This window comes from Scleropages formosus, chromosome 8 (genome assembly GCF_900964775.1).
Source record: "Scleropages formosus chromosome 8, fSclFor1.1, whole genome shotgun sequence".
Lineage (NCBI taxonomy): Eukaryota > Metazoa > Chordata > Actinopteri > Osteoglossiformes > Osteoglossidae > Scleropages > Scleropages formosus.
In genome coordinates this window covers 9592159-9613182 of record NC_041813.1, presented here as the reverse complement: position 1 = coordinate 9613182, position 21024 = coordinate 9592159, and the positions used below count along the sequence as shown (strand labels likewise).

The window sequence follows — 21024 nt, the reverse complement described above, 5'->3', positions numbered from 1 at the left end:
TGGGACAGACCTCCAGCTGGAGTCTCCTGGGAGGACTTGCCAGCAGGTCTTTCTGCCCCCCTGGGCTGATCGTGGAACTCCTTTTGCCCCGCCACAATGCCCCCCAGTGTGTCTTTGTCCAGGCTTATGAGTGGAGCTCTGTAGGAGGGACACCCCGCACTGGGGGCTCCCTGGTACCCCCCCCCGGACACCGAAGCTGCCATCTCTCGCTACTATTTCATGTCTGCACCCCCTTTGTGTGCTTCAGCTGAGGTGACACCGAACGACAGCCAGCGAATAAGTTTTAGCATATCTGTGTGTGACTGTGTGTGAGTGGATATTTCTGTGTGTCTACTTTATATGTAGGGGGTGCGGTGGGGCGGGTCCTGCTCTCCAGTGGGTCTGGGGTTCGAGTCCCGCTTGGGGTGCCTTGCGACGGACTGGCATCCCGTCCTGGGTGTGTCCCCTCCCCCTCCGGCCTTATGCCCTGTGTTGCCGGGTAGGCTCCGGTTCCCCGTGACCCCGTATGGGACAAGCGGTTCTGAAAATGTGTGTGTGTGTGTGTGTGTGTGTGTGCGCGTCTGGGTCAGCTGTTGTCCTGTCCTGTACGGGCCTCTCCCTCCTTGCTCTACGGCAGGAGACGGGATCATTTATTTAGGAGTTCTTCCAAACCCTCTCTTTGCCCTAAGGGCTCAGCTCACGCATAAAGTTGTGGAGGAACACGGGACAGAATCCAACGCTTTCAGATCAGCTGCATTTGTAGAGGATGCTGCGAAAAAAGCAGCTCCCAGTACACAAGTGGTGGTGGCATGCAAGGTTTGAACCCCATTAGAAACGCTATCTGAAAAACCATAGTTGCGTGTTTCGAATATGTAGGATAGCAATGAATCAGAGTGGAAGTTCACAGATTGAATCATGCGGTGAAGTAGAACATTTTCTGAGTCTGATAGGAAAAACTCAATTGCTATTTAGAACTGGAGCGGTAAAAGGCAGGTAAACATGAGCCAGATGTTGTTTCTGAGGAAAATACGGCTCCAAAAAATCTCATGACTCATGCAGAAAAAACACGGTATTTAACCCTAATAACATACAAATGAGAGTTGTATTGTGACGCAGATTTTAAAAATGACCCCACTTTTTACCAACCGAAATAAGGAAAATTTCCCCCAAGGAACTAAGTTACTGTCTGTGTGAAGTTCTCCAAATCATTATTTAACTGGAGCTGGAATCAATTTTATTTAATGAGAGCAAGAATATGCTGCCATGGCTAAATAAAAAGGCGATATTACTGTAGACAGACATGAGTAGAGTCTTTCCCTTAGGACTGATGAAGCATTTTGTATATGTACAGCTGGGACTGGGGTTCTCAGACAATATGCCAAGATACCCCCCATCAAGTACAGAAGGAACTACAGGACGTCACACTGCCATCTAGTGGAGAAAATTTGAAATGTTCCAAGCCATATGGGCATTGATGAACATTGGCTGAGCTGTGTTTGAGGTCATTTATAAGGCTATACAATCATCATTACATGATCACCTCGTCTGTGAAATAATAACGAGACTGGTGAAATGTTTTAATGCTAAAGTTGTATTATACGTGAGGTTGAAAGCATAGTGTTTGTAGAGAGTTAATAGCAGGGGCTTGTAACGCGAACCATAAATGGACAGCGTTAACAGTCGTTGGTGCATATGGTGTCGAATCAGACTTTTAAATACATCAACTGGCTGATTTTGAAATAGACAGCTCCTGAATTGCCTGTGCTCAGGAATCATTAAAGCAAGTAAATGCAATCTCTCTTATTCAATTTTGTTTCCCATAAGCAGATCATCTCCTACAGTGAAAAGAGCTCCTTTATCCAAGCCATGATTAATAGATATACCTGGGTAAGGAATTAACGGGAACACCAGGGAGGAAATAGGGCAGCAACACCAATGTACCGTTTCCCTAAACCCACCCCATCCTGTGTCTGGCATTTCATTCCAGATTTCATTCAGTTTGACCTTTGGCCTTAGGGAGTTCGGTCGCTTCATCAACCCATACAACCTGAACTCTGGGGACTGCTTCTGGGGGCGGAGCTGGTTGGGGGTTGGGGGCTGGTGAGGGCAAGTTACGTGAATGCTAGGGAGTGTTTATTCTGAGCTCCTGGATCAAGGGAAATTAAAGGCAGCACGATTTCATATCTGCTGCAGGCCTCTGGCTCCCAAGGGCACGGTAAGTGCAAACGAGGCGCCCGGGCCGTGCTCAGCAACTAGCTGCTCCGCCGCATTAAATCATCTGCTCACTTTTCCTGTTTATTGGCTCCGCTCATTGGCTCATTACACTAATTACTCTCAGTCAATTGGCTTTGTAATTACACTGCTGGATGCACAAAAGACCTGCCCACCAGCGGCCTTCACCAGCTGAACAACAACAGGCATGTGACTTGCCGACAACCCATTCTTTTAGTGGCCTGTCACCTCTAGTGCTAGGTCAGGGTACAATGCAGTGAAATATGGGATCCAGCTTCACCAGGCCTGACCTTTGAAACACTCTACTGGGAATGAATCAAATATAGGCTATACATATTCTCTGGGATGTCGGAGGAAATGTTCTCTGATCACTTGCAGTTAGTGTCTATAGGGCGGGTAGCAGGTAGCATAGTGTTGAGTTTTTTGCCTCCTCAAATCTTCACTTGGGCCAAGTACTAACCCTGAATTGTTCCAGTTAAGAAGCAAGAAGCAATACATATCTATACTAATGAGCAAATAGTTGTATGTGGCTAATATACAAACTTACTGCTGTGCCTTATTTACATTTATTCACTTAGCAGATGCTTTTCTCCAAAATTACTTACAATGGATACTATGTAGTGTTACTAGCCCACACACCTTATTCACCAAGGTGACTTACACTGTTAGATACACTACTTTTCAATGGGTCACTCATCCATACATCAATGGAACACACTCTCTCTGTGTCACTCACACACTATGGGGGAACCTGAGCAGTATGTCTTTGGAGTGTGGGAGGAAACCAGAGCACCCAGAGGAAACCCATGCAGATGCGGGGAGAACATGCAAACTCCACACAGACTGAGCAGGGATCAAACCCATGTTCTCTCGCACCACCCAGGTGCTCTGAGACAGCAGCACTACTCACTGTGCCACCGTATTTCACAAAGTGTCAGCTGAATGAATAAATAATAATCGGAAAGTTATCAAATTTATTTTTCAGTGTATTAATTATGTTAGTGTAATAGCCAGTCAAGCAAATGTTCTCATATTAAAAGTAGTAATAACATTAATAATTAATGGTACTATTCACTTATGTGACTGAGTAGTTAAAAGTGTGCCAAAGATTAAGACTAGGCCAGCACTTAAGAATGACATCCTTAGGGCCATTGAGCCCCATCAGTACCACCCCTTACTCTGAGTAGGGCTGATTAGTCACTGCCAGAGCCGGCTGATCTCTGTAATGTGATTAATGTACACGGCAGCATGAATGGAGAGGAGAGAATGGCAGAAACTGTTGAAAGTTGTTAGCGATAGAAACATAATATTGGATTACCTCAATTCATCTGATGAACTCTCGGACAAATAAGACTCAGACGCTGCTTCTGCTGCAGCAGCCAAATGATCTTATTTCCCTAACAGTCTGACTGAAGCTTTTTCATGCATATAGTCTGCATCTCCTTAACCACAGATACTGTTCAGATTGGATAAGACATATAATTGGAAGAGGCCACATCCTGAACGTAGGGACATTCAGCCTGCTGGACATTTTGACGGGTATGACCATCTGTGTCCAAAAAAATCTGTTGAATGTTTACTTATCTTTTAAAACAAGAAGAAAACTAAAATCACAAGTGCAAACTATATATATGTCCTATCCTTAAAGTGTGTTATGATATTTGCCTTACTTTGCTCAAAAACAGGAAATACACATCGATCAAGCATTATGATTAGGGTCTAGAATAGTCTCACTGTGACCCTGAATTGGACAAGCAATTACTGAAGAATGAATGAATGAGTTAAAGACAATATGTTAAGGGAAAGTGTTTTACAATGCATGTAATAATTACACATACATCTGTTTCCTAAAAGCTTTATAATACCTGAGAAAAAACATTTATTCAGTCTTGCGTAGATGACAGATGCTTTACTTCTGGTTGCTTGCAGAAACTTGAAGACCAATATAAGTTATTCTCCAAGAGGACTGGACTGATCCGCTGGAAAGAAAAATATAGTTAGCAGCAGTAAAATCCCATTACGTGCCTTTTCTGTAACAAGAAAATTAAATTTCAGAGAGGGGTGGTGCAGTGGGTTTGACCGGGTCCTGCTCTCCGGTGGGTCTGGGGTTCGAGTCCCCTTGGGGTGCCTTGTGATGGACTGGCGTCCCATCCTGGGTGTGTCCCCTCCCCCTCCAGCCTTATGCCCTGTGTTGTCGGGTTAGGCTCCGGTTCACCGCGACCCTGCTTGGGACAAGTGGTTTCAGTCAATGTGTGTGTGTAAATTTCAGAGAAATTTGTGTTACTTTTTTGAGAAGATACTTTGATGAACTGATGAGTGACGTTTGTAAAAAGTCCATGTGACCCACTTCTAATCTGACATGAGAAAACAAGGCATGGAGCTCTAATACAGTGTTTTCAATGTGTAGGTCTCTGCTAGACTCAGCAGCTCTTTCACTTGCCAAAACTCCTAAGACATCCAATCACCGGTAAGATCTTGAATTCATTCTTCTTTTTCGAGACCGAGGTTGTTTCACACAGAACATCGTCGTATCAGACTCACAACGAACCAGCCATGGTTGCCCCTCTTTGCAATACGGAGCCTCCGATTTATCTGCTCTCTGAAAACTGACTTTTACACACCACAGAGGCTCTTTATGTATTTGAACTATTAAAGCATTAAATTGTAATGGCCTGCCTCTGACCTCCTCCAGTTTATGATACACATCCTTGACGCAAATGCTGGCCACTTCCAATCGACCGATCCTTCACCTGTTCCCATGGCCCATCACCCGAGGTGGATAGTAAGGAGTTTTATTTACTCCATTACCTGTAATTAAGTACATTTCTACTGAAATTGTACTTTCCAGGGGAATTTTTTTAAAACCTTTTTATTTTTACTTGGGTACATTTTCAAAGAAACAATTTACTTGTGCTCTGTGACATTTCTGTCACCCTCTTTCTTCTATGTTTTGGATTTCATCTTTCTCTCCACACTTTGACCCCTCCTCAGAACAAACAGGAAACACACACACACACACACACACACCCTGGCAACAGAGGGTGCAGGGCTGGAGGGGGAGGGGACCCACCCAGGATGGGACACCAGTCCATCACAAGGCACCCCAAGCAGGACTCAAACCCCCAACCCACTGGAGAGTAGGCACAAGCCAAACCCTCCACACCACCACACCCCCAAACAGGGAGCAAGAAAACTGAATAACGGACTTTCCTTAAAAGTACTAAAGTCACTTTTACTGCTAATGCCTGGAAACGCCTCCACACTGTCAGCTTTAAGTTCTCTCTGAAACCGGTCCAGTCACTTTTACTGTGAGCCTTTCAGCAACTCTAACTTTTCACTGTGCCTTTGAGCCTCTGAGCAACACCTTCTCTCAGCTGTAGGTGGAAAGCCAGCTGTGTTATGTAAATTTTATTGGCCATTTTTTATTCCTGACCACTCCGACTTTATCACAGAGATTATCCACGAGCAGAAATGATGGTAGAGTTGAGGGGGAGGAGACACACCCAGGATGGGACACCAGTCCATCACAAGGCACCCCAAGCAGGACTCAAACCCCAGACCCCCCCCAGAGAGCAGGCACAGGCCAAACCCGCTGCGCCACCACACCCCCCTTTGAAATAAACAGTAAAACATATTTCCGTTGAAACACTGGAACTCATTTTAATACTGAACCTCTGCCACTCACTTTTGGTCACCCGTTATCATAATGCTGCATTTTAGTGGTCCGGATTCTATCCCAGAAACACAGTACCGTAGGCTAAGCAAGGTGTAACTTAACACTAAGGGTAGCCGCACACACAATCACACACACGCTTGCACACTGCGGGAAATTTAGGTTAACCAAGAGCAACCCTAGAGTTTTGGGTGGGAGGGTTGCTCTGTGAACAAACAGTAAAGCAACGTATGAATGATGGCCACAGAGCCTGTGAGCGCAGCCCATATGTGGGTGTCTATCATACCCAAGGTCCGGGGGTGCATCCAGCCCTCCAGCACTCCCCTCTCCAATTATAGTACTGCCTGCCTGCAGGAAAGACTGTGGGAAGATGACGTGTCATGACAGACATTTGGAAATTATGTGCCGTGGGCAGACTGCTTCCAGACCTTCCTTGCAGTGACAGCGGGTAGTAAAGGCCTGTAGATGCCTTTATAAATTATAAATATAATGTATACTTCCTTTATCCTAGGTGAAAATTTAACATACAGTGCATACATACTCATTTTTATTATATTTGTTATTTCTTAAAATCTAGTGCTTCTGATTACTGTCTGAATAATGCTATTTTAAAATTTTGCATAAGTGAAGACAAAGAAAAATAACAAAGTACTATTAAAGTACTATATTACTGCTGCAGAAATAGTAGCTGTGGTTTTCAGCAATTTTTACATTTTATGTTGGCAAACTACTCCTACTACTGCTAATAATAATAATGAGAAGGTTTATAATCAGAAGTGAAAGATCTAATTTTGCTGTGTAAAGTTCTGTTTCGTTTGCTGTGTCAGTAACACACACACCTTCAGAACCGCTTGTCCCATACGGGGTCACGGAGCCTACCCGGTAACACAGGGCATAAGGACAGAGGGGGAGGGGACACACCCCAGGACGGGACACCAGTCCGTCGCAAGGCACCCCCAGCAGGGCTCGAACCCCAGACCCACCAGACAGCAGGACCGTGGTCCAACCCACCGCACCCCTGTTGCATTGGTAACATTTTACTAAAATAAACGTGATGGGGAAAAAAATGTCAAACGTAAATCACAAACAGCGAAGGATAAATTGAAATTTTTTTCAAAGCAAAACAAAAGCCGAACCCATCGATATCAGAAATACTAACCAGGTAGAGTTGATTAACATAATACCTGTGCTTTTCTCCTGACAAAGCTGGGTAACTCTAAAGGGTAATGCAGTGAGCTAGTTTAATTCTGGGCCTACATGTGGAAAAAAAAAAACATGGGCAATTAACGCGAAATGACCACTACCGGTCATTTCAAACATCTGTCCTTTTTCCAGTGGGAATCATGGTCTGCAAAGGTACTACAAGGTATACCGGTCTGCAAATTCTAGAGTTCAAATTTAAAAATAGCCGATGAGTCTGTTTATTTCATCTGCCCGTTATTTGACACCAGCTGGTTATTCCTATACGTGCGCTCACTAGTCTCTTCCCATGTTACAGCTCTGTTTGCCTTCTCCTCTGGCGGTTATATCCGTACATTTTTTACCTTCTGCATTCCTGCTTGATTCGTTTCACCTGAACTGGGTGCCGTCTCCAGGTTGACTTTGTGGTCGTTTGCTTCTGACGATTGCACTGGACAGCTACCTACTTTGGATCTCCCCCCTGCGAAATAACGGAGCTCGTGTCTTTTCCACAGCTGACCTGCTCACATGACAGTGCGGGAATTTACTGGTGAATCTGCTCTCTCCACGGCAACCCATACACCCTAGTCCCATGATGGAATATAGAAACGGAAGGTAAGGCATCACTGCTGCCGTACTGCCTACCGTAACTTTACCATTCGCAGATGGTTTGTACTTTTTTCCATGCTAGAAACTCATGGTCAAAAATTGGGGGGGGGGGGGTCTCATCACAACTAAACCAAAGATACAGAAGAAAAGAGATTTTTACATGTTACATTATAACTGTGACAGTGTGACTTTTACAGGAGATGTCACTGACTGTTGGTTCTGTGACTTCAGTCCTACTCAGAACTAACCTGCATGTGTATAGTAACACGTTTTTCGGAATTTCTTTGCTGTATGTGATCTCTGTATCCATATAACACGTGTTCTGTTATTTTTCTACGCTTTATTATACTTACCTTTATTACTGTGCTCTTGTTTGAGAAACACCGACACGCTTGTGCTCTGTTTCGGGTTACTGAGAGGAATAAGCAGCTCCTCGCCGATTAAAAATAGACATGTCAGGAGGAAGATGGAGAGAAATCTCCCGGACTGCAGTTGGGATCGTCTTAATAGTGCTAGAGCGCTTCTTAAATGGCGGTCTAATTTTGTTGGAGATGCATCACATGAACATTTCATCACTTTTATTTGGGATCAGTTCTTTGCCACACTGGCCACATCAGAAGACATTGAGTACTGAATTATTTAAGTGCTTTCTATGTAAATGTTAAAAAAAAACATACACACATTGATGGAAACTGTATCTTCTAAGAGGGGTTGCGGTGATCCAGAGCCAAACCCAGCAACAAATGGCACAAGGGGATACACCCAGGATGGGATACCAGTCTGTTGCAAGGCACCCCAAGCGGGACTCGAACCCCAGACCCACCAGAAAGCAGGCAGAGGCCAAACCCGCTGTGTCACCACATCCCCCTATCTAGAAAAAGCAGCAGTTCCTCAAATTTCTTAAATTTTCTCATGATTCAGGGCATGGAATAACATCAACTTTCAAGCCTTTATTAAATTATGTTTCTAATGTGTTGCTTTGAAAAAAGTTACAGTTTGTCCCTGTCAGAATGAATTATTATCAGAATGCCTGACATTGATCTATGACCTTATACTAATCCATGGTTGCACTGGTAGGGAGTGTTCTGCTGTGTACACTGGGTGGGGGGCAACAAGCAGCCACCTCCTTGGTTAGGACCACAGGTTCAAAGACTAAAAACAGACAGGAGAATTATTCTTGGCCCCATTAAGGCTAGGCCCTGCTGAAAGTCCACTCACAGGAGAGATCGCGTGTAAACCCCCAATTCAGCCATTGACCTCCTGTGGCTGAAATGAAGTGCTGGACTAAAATGTTGTGTATGTTGTTTTCCTGTGAGTGTATCCATTGATGGTACAGTCATTAGACCTCTGATACCAATTAACATTCTGCACAGAGGTCAGTGTGTTGCCTGAGTGTTTTTGTTGGCAAACAGTACAGACATTTTCCATGACAGTAGTACAAGCATGTGGAAGAACTCTTTTTGGAGGCAGCAGGTAGTGCAGTGGGTACCACTCCTACCTTGTAGTCAAAGGACCCAGCTTCAAATCCTACATCCTACTGTAGTACCCTTAACAAGGTACTTACCCTGAATTGCTGCAGTAAAAACTGCCCCGTCCTACAACTGCATAAGACAATCGAAGTAGATTAAGACTGTAAATCACTTTGGGAAAAGTGTCAGCTAAATAAGTAACTGTTTATTTCCTGTCTATAGTATGTTATTAGTTCATTTAGGACTGAGAATGCCCAATATCAGACTATCTCTCCCTGACCACAGACGATTTTAATGATTTACAAAATTTTGGTGAATTTTTGGCTTTATGTTTGATCAAGTTTTTCACACCAGGCTGTAGTTCCCCAGACAGGAATGTGCAGTGTCTTACGGTTCTAGGCCAACAGGACAAACATTGACAATGAAGCTGAATGTGAAATGAACAGATGAGAGTTTCAGGGTTATTGGCAGTAGCTCATATGTAGTCGCTGGGGTAGGAGAGTGAAGCTTCCTCCTTGTCTAAAAATATCTCCTGTGCGATCGAGGTGGGCTGCCTGTGCAGTGAGACCCCTGGTCATCGTGTGCCTCTGAAGGTCATTGCTTGTGAAAATAAGACCTTTGCATCTCAGTTTACCGGAGACTCCACTTAAGGCTTCCCAGTGCAGTGGTTGATACTGTGTGAGGTAGAGTCTAGGACTGTAGTAACAGAATCCAATGTTGACTGGAATCACATTTAGCCATCCTCCTTATGTCGCACAGCCAGCAACTGTATTTCCACATATTAGGACACTTTAAAAGATTGTTATGATCTTCCATTTAGCTGTGAATTTAATTATTGGTTTACTGTCAAAATAACTTAATAGTCTAACTTGTCCTTTCCTGCAAAAGAGGATTACAGTGGACTGTTTGGAAACTATACAATGTCATCTTTTTTCTTTGTTCAAAGTCACCATTTGAAAGAACAGCTGTCCTAATATCATAATCCTCCGCACTTAGTTTTTATAATGCTGTTATAAATAAATTAGAAAAAAAATAAAATGAAATTGCTTTGAAAGAACAGATTTTATTTATCTGATCTTCAGTTGACCCTGTGTCAGGTTATTATAATTAACTTATTACATGTTGTGGTCAGTGAACTGCTTTTCACAATGAATTTATGTTGTAGTACTAGTAAGACCATGACACCTTTGCTTTCTTTGCAGAAAGGAAGAAAAGCTGTATCACCTTCTGAAAGGTGTGCTGCTTGAAGGTAAGAGGGTGTAAGATAGCCAGCTGAGAGACAGATTGAAACAGCTGGCCTTGCAGAAACAAACCCTCATTTACAATGAGCTTTGTGGATAAGCGCCACCGGATTGGTCGAGGAAGCATGCAGGGACAGTGCAGGTATGCTGACATTACCAGCGACACATCCAGTGCAGGGGGCTTCATGGATGAGACAGACCGAGAGGTCAGCAGCCTTACTGACCGTGCATTCAGAAGCCTTTGCATTGGAGAGGAGGCCATCTACAATGACTCTGAGCTCACCTCCCCAGCTGAGCGGCACAAAGCCTTTGCAGAGGAGACCGTGGCTGTTCAAGAGATGTGCTCAGTGGGTGATGGGTGGGGAAAGGCAGAAGGGAAGCCAGCCCTTGCAACAACATTCCAGTATTCATCTGTACAGAAGGGCAGGCAGGAGCACATCCTCCAGAATAGATCCTGCCTGAGCAATGGTGCGATTGAAGGCACCTGGCAGCAAAGGAGGAGCAGATCAAGAGTGTCATCCCTCATCCAGGCTTTCAGCTCAACAGGCGCAGGTCATGGGATCACCCCACTCCAAGATGGACGCCATAGTACTGGAACTGGGACATTGGTAATGGACAGTGAGCCCTGGAACAGGTCAGGTCTGTCAAGCTTTCACAATGAATTGTCAGGACTCCCTGCTACTCAGTTTCAAGACACCTGCTTGGCTGGAAACTACTTCTATTCTTCCAGCACAGATCCCGCTGTTACAACTCCGAAAAGCAAAACCAGCACATCTAGATTCCGAAAGCTCAGTTCCACCAACTTTTTTCTCCACAGTGAGTTCAGCCCATTCCAGACCTGGAAGGAATACAGTAAATTCCAGTGCCAGCAGGACTCCGTTGTCAACCCTATCGCACACACTGGTGTTCCCCGGTGGTATGACTCCCCACTTTACAAGGAGTTGACTGCAGCTAACACAACGCAAGTCACTCTACCTGAGGAGAAAAAATACTACCAGAAACAAAATGAAAGCAGAATACCGTCAGAACCCCCAATATCAAGTGTTCTCCAAAAGGCCTTGGCTATTGAGAAACGGTGTGAGTCAGAGATGATGTCCAACTGTCCACCCTGGAGAAGAAACAGGACCCTGCCGAACGACCAACTCCCAATGAATCGACCCTGCACAGTCTCACCTTGCAGTGACAAACTCAGACATGAGGATGAAGCCTTGCTTTCTGCATGCCGTGCATCTGTCATCTACCACAAGGTCCACACCTTAGTGGATGAGACGGCCAACAGTTCAGCCTCTTTCAACATATCTCAACTACTGACACCTGTTATACATCCAAGGCAGGAAACAGAAACCTCTGAGATTCTGCAATATGAATGTTCTCCTTCACATGACCCCCTGATCCCGAAGGACACAGACCCAAGAATGCAACATGAAGTCAAACAACGGGACAATTACAAAGCCATGGCGTCGAGTTTGCTTTTCAACCTCAAAGACAACAGGAAGAGAGTGAAGAGCACATACAGTCCCACAAAGTTCAAAAGCCTGGAGATAACTGACCGTAGCAAGCAGCCCTCTAAGCAGGAAATCAGTAGCCTCACTGATGAAAAATCTGTTTCTGGAGTCCATGGGTCTGGAAATCTGCAAGCAGGAGCAGCAAACAGCCATTCAGGTAATGGCCCTGTCTTGCAACCCACAATTCAACATACTGATGCCAATGTATCCGATGAATACTTAACGCTAATTTCTCCTCCAACTGCTAAAGAAGCACCTCATGATGGCAGTTTCAGCAAAGCGATAAAGGGTGAAGACCAGCTCTCTGGAAGCCAAAAGAGCCAATATAGTAGTTCACCTTGTGTACCTTCAAAATCCAGTGAAATTCCGCTCAAGAACAAATTAGGTCAGCCCACAAGGAAACAGCAGAAAACAAGCCCTGCAGAACAAGAAATCGTGAACATGCTCCCAAGAGAAGGATCACTTCATTCCATCCCAGTAAAAGACACTGAGCAAGGAGGAACAATTGCTGTGAATGAAAACAATTTCATAAAGAGTGACATAATCAACAGAACAAAAAATGTACAAAATGAGATGACTGGCCAAACATTTAGCTCTGGTCACCATATGCAAGTAAAAAGAAATGATACCAAGATGGAAGTGTTTACTTTGAATAGTAAAGGAAAAATGAAAACTGTAAATTCTGTCATGAAAGAAGAGGTTGCAGCAAGAGAATCTGACATCCTTTCACATCCAGAAATGCAAAGCAGTAGCAATGCTTCACAAGGGGTGCTTGAAATTAAAGAAAAATATGACGTGATGACAGAACCCTACGTGAGTTTGGATCGTAATAATGTTTTGCTGGGTTTGCTTCCAGTGAAACAAACAGAAAACAACACAATTAAAGTCACAGAAACAATAGAAAAAGGCCATGTAAGAAAAGAAGTTCTAAAATTTCAGTCAAATGAGATATCTCAAGGTAGCCACGAAATGCTTGCAAGAAGAAAAAACCAGCCATTGCTGCACAGCCAAACTGAAGGAACTGCAAATAAGGGACATGAGCACACATACAGATCACCTGAGAAAAAGAAACATGAATATTCTGCAAAGGAAATGTATACACTGCGAGAAAATAGTCAGGCTACAAAGCATGTAGATAAGATGACAGAACCTGAAGAGGCTCCAGTTGATTCACTCTGTAAACGTGAAAGTGGCACCAAAAAACAAGAATCAGCTATAGAGAAAACCATACTCCCCAGTACTGATGGCATCACAACTGAAGACCATCAGCATGGTATTAAGCAAGGTTTATTTTCAAAGAGAGGCAGAACATACAATAAGAATGACACAATAGACTTTAAAGAAGAGCAGTCAGAGGCTAAACAGTGCCTGCTCTACACCAGTATGGAACAGCCTGTGTCCCAACAAGTAGGGACAGCAAAAGAGAACAGATCTGGTAAAACTCAAACACTTCCTAGAGAAGAATGCTCATGGGTGAATCAGAGCCTACAAATAACAAAAGAAGACTCTGCACATATAGAGCTTGCCAGTGTAAATAAGGAAATGAAAGCAACAAGTGGAAATATGTCAGCAATGGAGCAGGTAGTGGAAACTAAAGATATGAATTCAACATTAGAAAGTCAACAAGGAATAAATAAAATGCCTGCAAACAAAACCCATGAACAAGAAAAGAGAAAGAAGCTGTCAGTTCTAGGACTGGAAGAGATTTGTCAGGCAGCTGTACAAAATGAAATTGTTAAAAATGAGGCAGTGAATGAAGGCAAAAGAGATTCTTTCAACAGCAAAATGGTCAAAAGGGAGTCCTCTGTAATTAAAGAGACGGACAGAGTGGAGAAAGAGGCATCAGCAACATCAGAGAGCCAAAGTGATGGTCATGCCCTATTCACAAGCAAGAGAGATGACCAACCAAAACATACACATGACAAAAGAGAAGACAGGCAAAGTGGATTTGCAAATAAGGACAATCCCAAAGTCAAACACAAAAAGTTTGCATTCAATGAAAGGGACTATGCAATGCATGAAATCCTTACATCAAAAATAAAAGCACATGCTCAGAAAGAAATATTTGCCATTATGGAAAAGGGTTATGCGAAATGGGAAGCTATTGCTACAAGTGAAAAAGAATCTGGAGCCAAGAGAAGTTTGTTTGGTGGAAGAGTTAGGAGCAACGATCATTACGGCAATGCTGCAGCCAATGAGAATAACCATACAAAACTGGAAACAATCCCAAGAGGGCAAGAAAAAGGGGATGTAAAGAGAGCACCTCCAATAAAAGAAAGAGAGCAGAATTCCAAAGAAACCATCGCAACAGATGATGAGTGTGAGGCTAAAAATGGTCATCCTGTAACTAAGGATGTAGATGATGGAAAGAATGAACCTACACACATAGAGAGAACTTCTGGTGGACAGAATGCTTTGCCAGTAAGAGAGAATTTGTACGCTCAGGATGTATCAAACATAGTCGCGGATATTCGGTCGGCGAAATCACACAATCTCACTGGAACAGAGAAAGAGGAAAGAAATGGAAAGAAAGAACCATCTGCAGACCCAAAGACCGCCATCAACCAACAACAGCTTCATTTCAACAAACATGCAAAGGTTGAGAATTCTGAAATAAATCCAAAGCACCACTTTGACACTGCACTTGAGCAAAAAGCAAAAAGCAGTCCTAGACAGTGGTCCAGAGAAAAGGAATGCATCAGCACCGAAAACACTTCAATCCACAAACGTCCCGATTCAAACAGAGAGACAGAACATGCAGAAAGTGCTGTCCTTCAGAATAATACGAAACACGCACTCCGGTCTGGTAAAACTGAATGCGAAGGTACAGAAGAAAAAAATGAAGTGGTGAAGGCTGATGAAGGTTGTCTGTCCAAACAGGCCACACCTACAAAAGGAAAGAGGGAAGAGGCTAGAATGAACGAAGGGGGAATTAGTCAGGAAGCATATTCATTAAGGGAAACGGGAAGTGTTCAAAATGGTTTTCTGAAGGTGAAAAATGAAGGTGATGGAACAGATCCGAAAGAGAAAAGCAGGGAGTATAGAAAAGGGGAAGAGTTGTCAATCGAGAAAGCTGGAGACAAAAAGGAAATGCTTGCAACAATAGAGAAAGAGTTTGTTAGGATTAATGTGTTCGCCATTACAAGGAACGCTGATACCGAACTGGATACCTGCTCAACAGAGCACAGAGATACAGAAGAAAAACATCATGTTAAAGAAAAAAGACAGAGAGAACAAGAAGCAGTTGACTACCAGGATGATTCTGCAAATGTTCCTCAGGTCAAAGAAGCAGAAAAACAATCAAAACAAGTAAAAAGTGAAGCTGAAGCAAAAGAAATCACTAGAGGGCAATCACCAGCAAACCAGATCCATGCCATATCAGATGCACTTGCAACAACAGAAATGTATGAACGAAATAAACAGCTAGCAAAGGAACATGGCATTCGTGAAGTACCTGAAACAGCAAAAGAAAATGCCAAACCACTGGTGCTCGCAGAAAAAGATTTTTCTACACAGCCATTTTCAGCGAGAAATGGAATTGTGGAATCTTTTAGACAAGGAGACAAGCAAACTGATAAAAAGGGGGAACCTGCAACTAAGGAAAATAAAAAAGAATTTATTGGGTCAAAGGAACCTAAGAAAATGGAGACTACTATAGAGAACAAATGCATTAATTTAAACGTAGACGCAACAAAAAAGCGTGATGGACTATACCCGCTTGCAAAAGAACAACATAGTTATCCACAATTGCTTGAAAATCAAAACAGGACTGAACCAGATGCACTTGCAGATGAATATGTTGAAGCTCAAACGCTTCCATTAGATGAATCCTGTAAACGGGAATCTCCTTCAATCACTGAAAAGGACAAGGTGTTCAAACACAATAAACGTATTAAAGATTCTACATTAAAAAATCCTAAATCAGACATACCCGGAGCCAAAAAACATACTGACATAGAGGTACCTGGAGCAAAAGAGGAAGCAAATTTTGGGGCTATTACAACACATAAATCTTGCGCACATGCTGTTCATGCAAGAAATGAGAAAACTAAACCTGAACTGTCTGCAACACAAAGTCATGGAAACACGGAATCAAATAATAGATCAGAAGACAGTTATGCTAAATCTGCCATATTTGCAGCAAAAGAATGCAATAAAAGCAGTAAACTCTTGTCCCCTAAAGAGCAGCTGTTGCCAAGAAAAAATATTACAGCTGATGTATTTGCAAGTAAAAACTACACTAAATCAGAGGTAATTGCAACAGAAAGTTGGACAAATCCAGATCTACTGGAAAGAAAAGAATGGTCGAAACCAACTGTTCTTGTACAAAAAGAAACTACTGAATCAAGTGTACCTGCAAGAAAAGAATATATTGACCCATCTGTACCTTCAACTGCTGATCAACATATAACAAAAGAACAAATTAAATCAGAAGTGCCTGTATTTAAAGAGGATCATATTGCAGATGTGCCTATAACAACAGAGCCTTTAAAACACAGTACATCTAATGTAAAAGAATGTGAGTGCAGTGTACCTGTTGCAAAGGAATACAGTAAACCAGATGTCCCCATGACAACAGAACCTGTAAAACTCAGTGTACCTTCAGGAAAAGAGCTCAGACAAAGACTACCTGTAACAAGGGAATATAAGAAACCAGATATCCCTGTCACAACAGAAATGTCAAAACCTACTGTACCTACACGAAAGGAATGTACTAAACAAAGTATACCTGTAACAAACGGAATTAGTAAACCAGATGTTCCCGCAACAGCAGAACTCTCTAAACCTGGTCCGCCGATAAGAAAAGAACTTATTACACAAAGTGGACCTTTCACAAAGGAAAACAGTAAACCAGATGTGCCCATAAAATCAAAACTTGCAAAGCCTAGTGGACCTCGAGGAAAAGAACTTAAACTGAACGTACCTTTAACAAAGGAATACAGTAAATCTGATGTACCTGTGACAGCAGAAGTGTCAAAACCCAGTGTACCTACAGGAAAAGAACTTATTACAAAAAGTGTGCCTGCAACAAAGGGAAATAATAAACCAGATGTGCCCAAAACAAGAGAACCTGCAAAATCTGGTGCACCTATGAAAGAACATATTAAGCAAAGTGTACCCATAGCAAAGGAATATAATAATCGAGACATACCTGCGATGACAGAAACTTCAAAACTCAGTGTACCTGAAGGAAAGGAAGTTGTTAAACATTGTGTATCTGTAACAAAAGAAATTCGTAAACCCGATGAGCCTGCAACAGAACCATCAAAACCACCTCCGTCTATAAGAAAAGAATTTATTAAGCCAAGTGTACCAGTACCAAAGGAATACAACAAACCAGATTTATCTGTACCAATAGAAACTTCAAAACCTGGTCTACCAAGAGGAAAGGAACGTATTACAAAGAGTGTGCCAAAGGAACATGTTAAACCAAATATTCCGATGGCAGGCCATTCTAAACCACATGTGCCTGTGAAAACAAAACAGCCTAAACAAGACATAACTATGAGGAAAGAGCACACTAAAGAAAGACTAGATGTAAATAAAGACAGTCCTAAACCAGGCCTACCGCTTCCAAGAGAAACGAATGAAATGGAACAGCTATTGCCAAAGGAATATTTTGTTGCTGAAGAGTGTAAAGTAAAAACACCTGCTAATTCAAATGTACCTTTATCAAAAGAACTTCCTACACCTGAGGTGCACAAAAGACAAGAAAACATTAATGACAAACCCAGAGCCTTTCCACTTAAAGGCAATTCAAAAGGAGAAGTGAAAAATGAACATTTTAGCAGAAAAGATGTTACATTTCCACTCAGTTATCCTGCCCAACATCCAGAGATGGCTTGTGAGGGCAGCGACGTCTCATATAAACATGCATTTGCATCAAAAGAATATGCCAAATCAAACAAAGAAGTGTTTACTGACAAAGAAGAATATGATAAAGCAGGTAGCATATATACACAGAGGTTTAAACAACAGGAGGGACTTTCACTGGAAAGAAACAAATTCAAAGAGCAACTGATAGCAAATAAAGATCATCACTACTTTGAAAAAGACATACCGCACAAACAAAGACACGCCAAAACTGCAGCTTCTTCTGATAAAGGTCAAAGGGTTGTGAATGAGAGACACATTCTTAAACACGAAGTTCATACAAGTTCAGAGAAAGAAAAAACTGGAAGAGCAGCAGAATATGATGCAAAGCAGAAGGCTGCAAACCTGGGAGATCGTGAGTTAAGCAGCCATTCATCAATCCTACCCTTGCAGGTCAATGGTAGGACTGAATCTTCTGGCTACCTGGAGCAACCAGTTCATACCGATATGTCCACAAAGCCTCTAGTTGAATCATATTTGTCGATGGAAGGTGCACACCAAAGTCTGATGAAGGAGCCTAAGGTGCATGGTGTGCTGGAGAACATACAACATACATTGGATGAGAGGTCAAGCATCCATGATGGGAAGGAGACTAATAACAAAGAAATAGAAGTTCTGGAGTACTATGCTCTTAGCAACTGCAAAACTGACACAGAAAGTAAAGGAGGAAGGGTATCTTTGCTACAAACCGATGAGAAGATGCCAAGAAAAGGAGGGGTCCAGACATCTGGCAGTGAGGCAGATGAGAGCAGTTCGACCCACTACTCAGCAGACTCAGTTAAAGCTTCAATACCTACACCTCAGTTGGACACCTTGTCACCCACAATGGGGAAACCCACCATGTTCAAAGTAAAAGACAACACTTTCAGGATATCCCCTGTAACCAAGGCAGTCAAGCCACGTTTTCACAAAACCTTTCCAGAGGACCTCCAACGTGGTTCTCCCAGCAGTTCTGAGAAAGGGGTGGAACAGCAAGATCAACTTGCAGAACCGGCCAACTTTCCTGCTATGCACCATGCAGCTGTCCTTTCAAATCGATTCCCCCATGCAAGAGAGCGAATGTCTCACCATGTCCTTTCACCCTCTGACTTCAGCACTGCCAAGGAAGGAGGCTGCTTCAGGCGGAACCCAGCTCCGGAGGAGGATGAGTGCTGCTCGGTAGCAAGTGCTTTTTCAGAGGACGTGGAAAGCTATGCTCCAAGTACTGTAGACATGGCAGATGACAGGGTAGCAATTCTCAGGAACATAGAGGATGCTTCAGACATCAGAGATACAGGTGAGAGGCCAGAAGTCAAACTTCTTGGCAAACCACCAGTTGTTCCCCCCAAAAGTGAAAAAGCCCTCCGGCGTGCCCAGAAGCTGACATCACGCAGGATTAAAAAGGATGAAGGCAATGTCCGGCAGGAAGGGAAGAGCCAAGTGGATCAGAAGGTAGTTCGTGCTGTGTCCAGTGTGCCATCTTCCCCCACAGGCCTGATGGAGTCACATCGCCCCATGCCTGGCCCCCTGCCCGCCCCCAGATTCTGTATTGAAACAGGTTACGTTGCCCCTGCCCCCAACCTTGTCCCTCAGCCCTTCCCACTAACACAAAGGAAGCTCCTGCAGGACCCCAACTCAGGCCAATACTTTGTGGTTGACATGCCAGTACAAGTCAAGACAAAGATGTTTTTTGACCCTGAGACAGGGAAATACGTTCAGCTGTCGGTCCGCCAATCGCCAGAGGGAACTTTGTCGCCAGCCTCCTCTGTGGAGCTGCTGAACCCTCCATACATGTTGTACCCTGGCTTTCTGCCAATGCACGTGCCATCTTTGCCCCCTCTGAGGTCGTCCTCCCAGATGTCGGCCCCTGCCGCCCTGGTGGATGACCCCAAGAGGCCGGACATCAGCGAACCATGGAGACAGAAGAGTTATCACCAGAGGACCAGCAGCGAGGTGCAGCCATACACTGAGCCTGTGTACCAGTCACCCCATCAGCTTCTGGAGGAGTCTTCACACGGGGAGGATAGGAACACGGTCAGCCCCAGAAATCTGAACATCATATCCATGAGTGAACTAGAGGACTTTGCAGTGGAGAGCACCTGACATCCATGAGGGGCAGAAAAATCAAATATTATCGGATGAAGTGAAAAACTGAACAAGGTTAATCGAAGCACACAGTATATAATGTACATATGAACATAAAAAGCTACATGGATGTGTATCTGAGCAATTTATACACAAAAAGAGAGCTATTACTTAAAAGTAAAAGTAAAAATTAGTTTATTGATAGTGTATTTTGGACAGAAAGTTCCTTCATAAGATATATGTAAATTTGATTTTTCATTTGTAATTTTTTTTTTTTTATCTTAGCTGGGGATTTGTGATGAATCCTTTCATAAAGCAGGGCTATTTGTTTAAACTGTGCTTAACAAGATATACCATTCCATTTGAAAGGTTCTCATTCAGTAATACTTTCGAGGAGTTGTCTCTTTGTTTTCTTGCGTTATTCTAAGTCTGGTCCTTAAGGAAAAACCTAACCACTTACTGACAGTTCAATTCCAGTGTTTCTGAAATGGTAAGACTTGCTTTGCTTTTTTGTTTCAGATCTTGATTTCTCAGAATGCTCATGAAAATGCTAAAAACAGCAGTATGTTAAAATGATTAGTAAAACAGAATAGAAGCAATCTTTTTATAAGTCTTATTAAATATTGAATTAAGATGGTGACAGTCATCAGTTTTCTTGAGATTTATTGTCATTTCAAGCAGTAATATCCCTTGCGCTGTATGTAGACTTAGGGGGACGGTGTTAGTCTTGCTGTGATTGTTTAAGCTCACCTCCACCCCCATAACACTGCACTGCTCTTCTCTTATTGGTGTCAGCAAATGTGTCTTTCATAAGGGTCTTTTTACTCTGAACATTGATGTAAAATCAAAATACTTGTTTTATCAATTCAGTTGTTGGTTCATATATGGGTACAAGATGGAATCAGAAACAACTTTTGCCTTCCAGCAAACTCTCACCGTTATTCAATGAAATGCTAAAATTTATAAATATCATAATAACATTATTTACAGTTGTATGTCAGATTTTTGTATTAACTGTCAAGTGTCCTCCTTTGTAAATCTCACTCACTCCTTATTCCTCGTTGATCCTCAGTGACTGGTTATAAAAGTTCTTACGTGAGGTAATGAAAATTAAATATTGCTCAGATCATACTGCTCTTCACAAAGACATCAGAAAAAAAGCTTCATTGTACAGATTTTAAAGAAGTTACCAATAAAAG

At 42.8% G+C, this 21024-nt stretch overlaps 1 protein-coding gene across 1 annotated transcript; it reads left to right on the top strand.

Annotated features, from left to right (window-relative positions):
• The first annotated feature begins 7249 nt into the window (after positions 1–7249).
• On the top strand, positions 7250–21024 carry c8h10orf71 (chromosome 8 C10orf71 homolog). The gene is made up of 2 exons (XM_018724887.2): positions 7250–7678; positions 10344–21024. Exon 2 carries the CDS (start codon positions 10466–10468, stop codon positions 19841–19843), a length of 9378 nt encoding a protein of 3125 aa, XP_018580403.2. The 5' UTR covers positions 7250–7678; positions 10344–10465; the 3' UTR covers positions 19844–21024.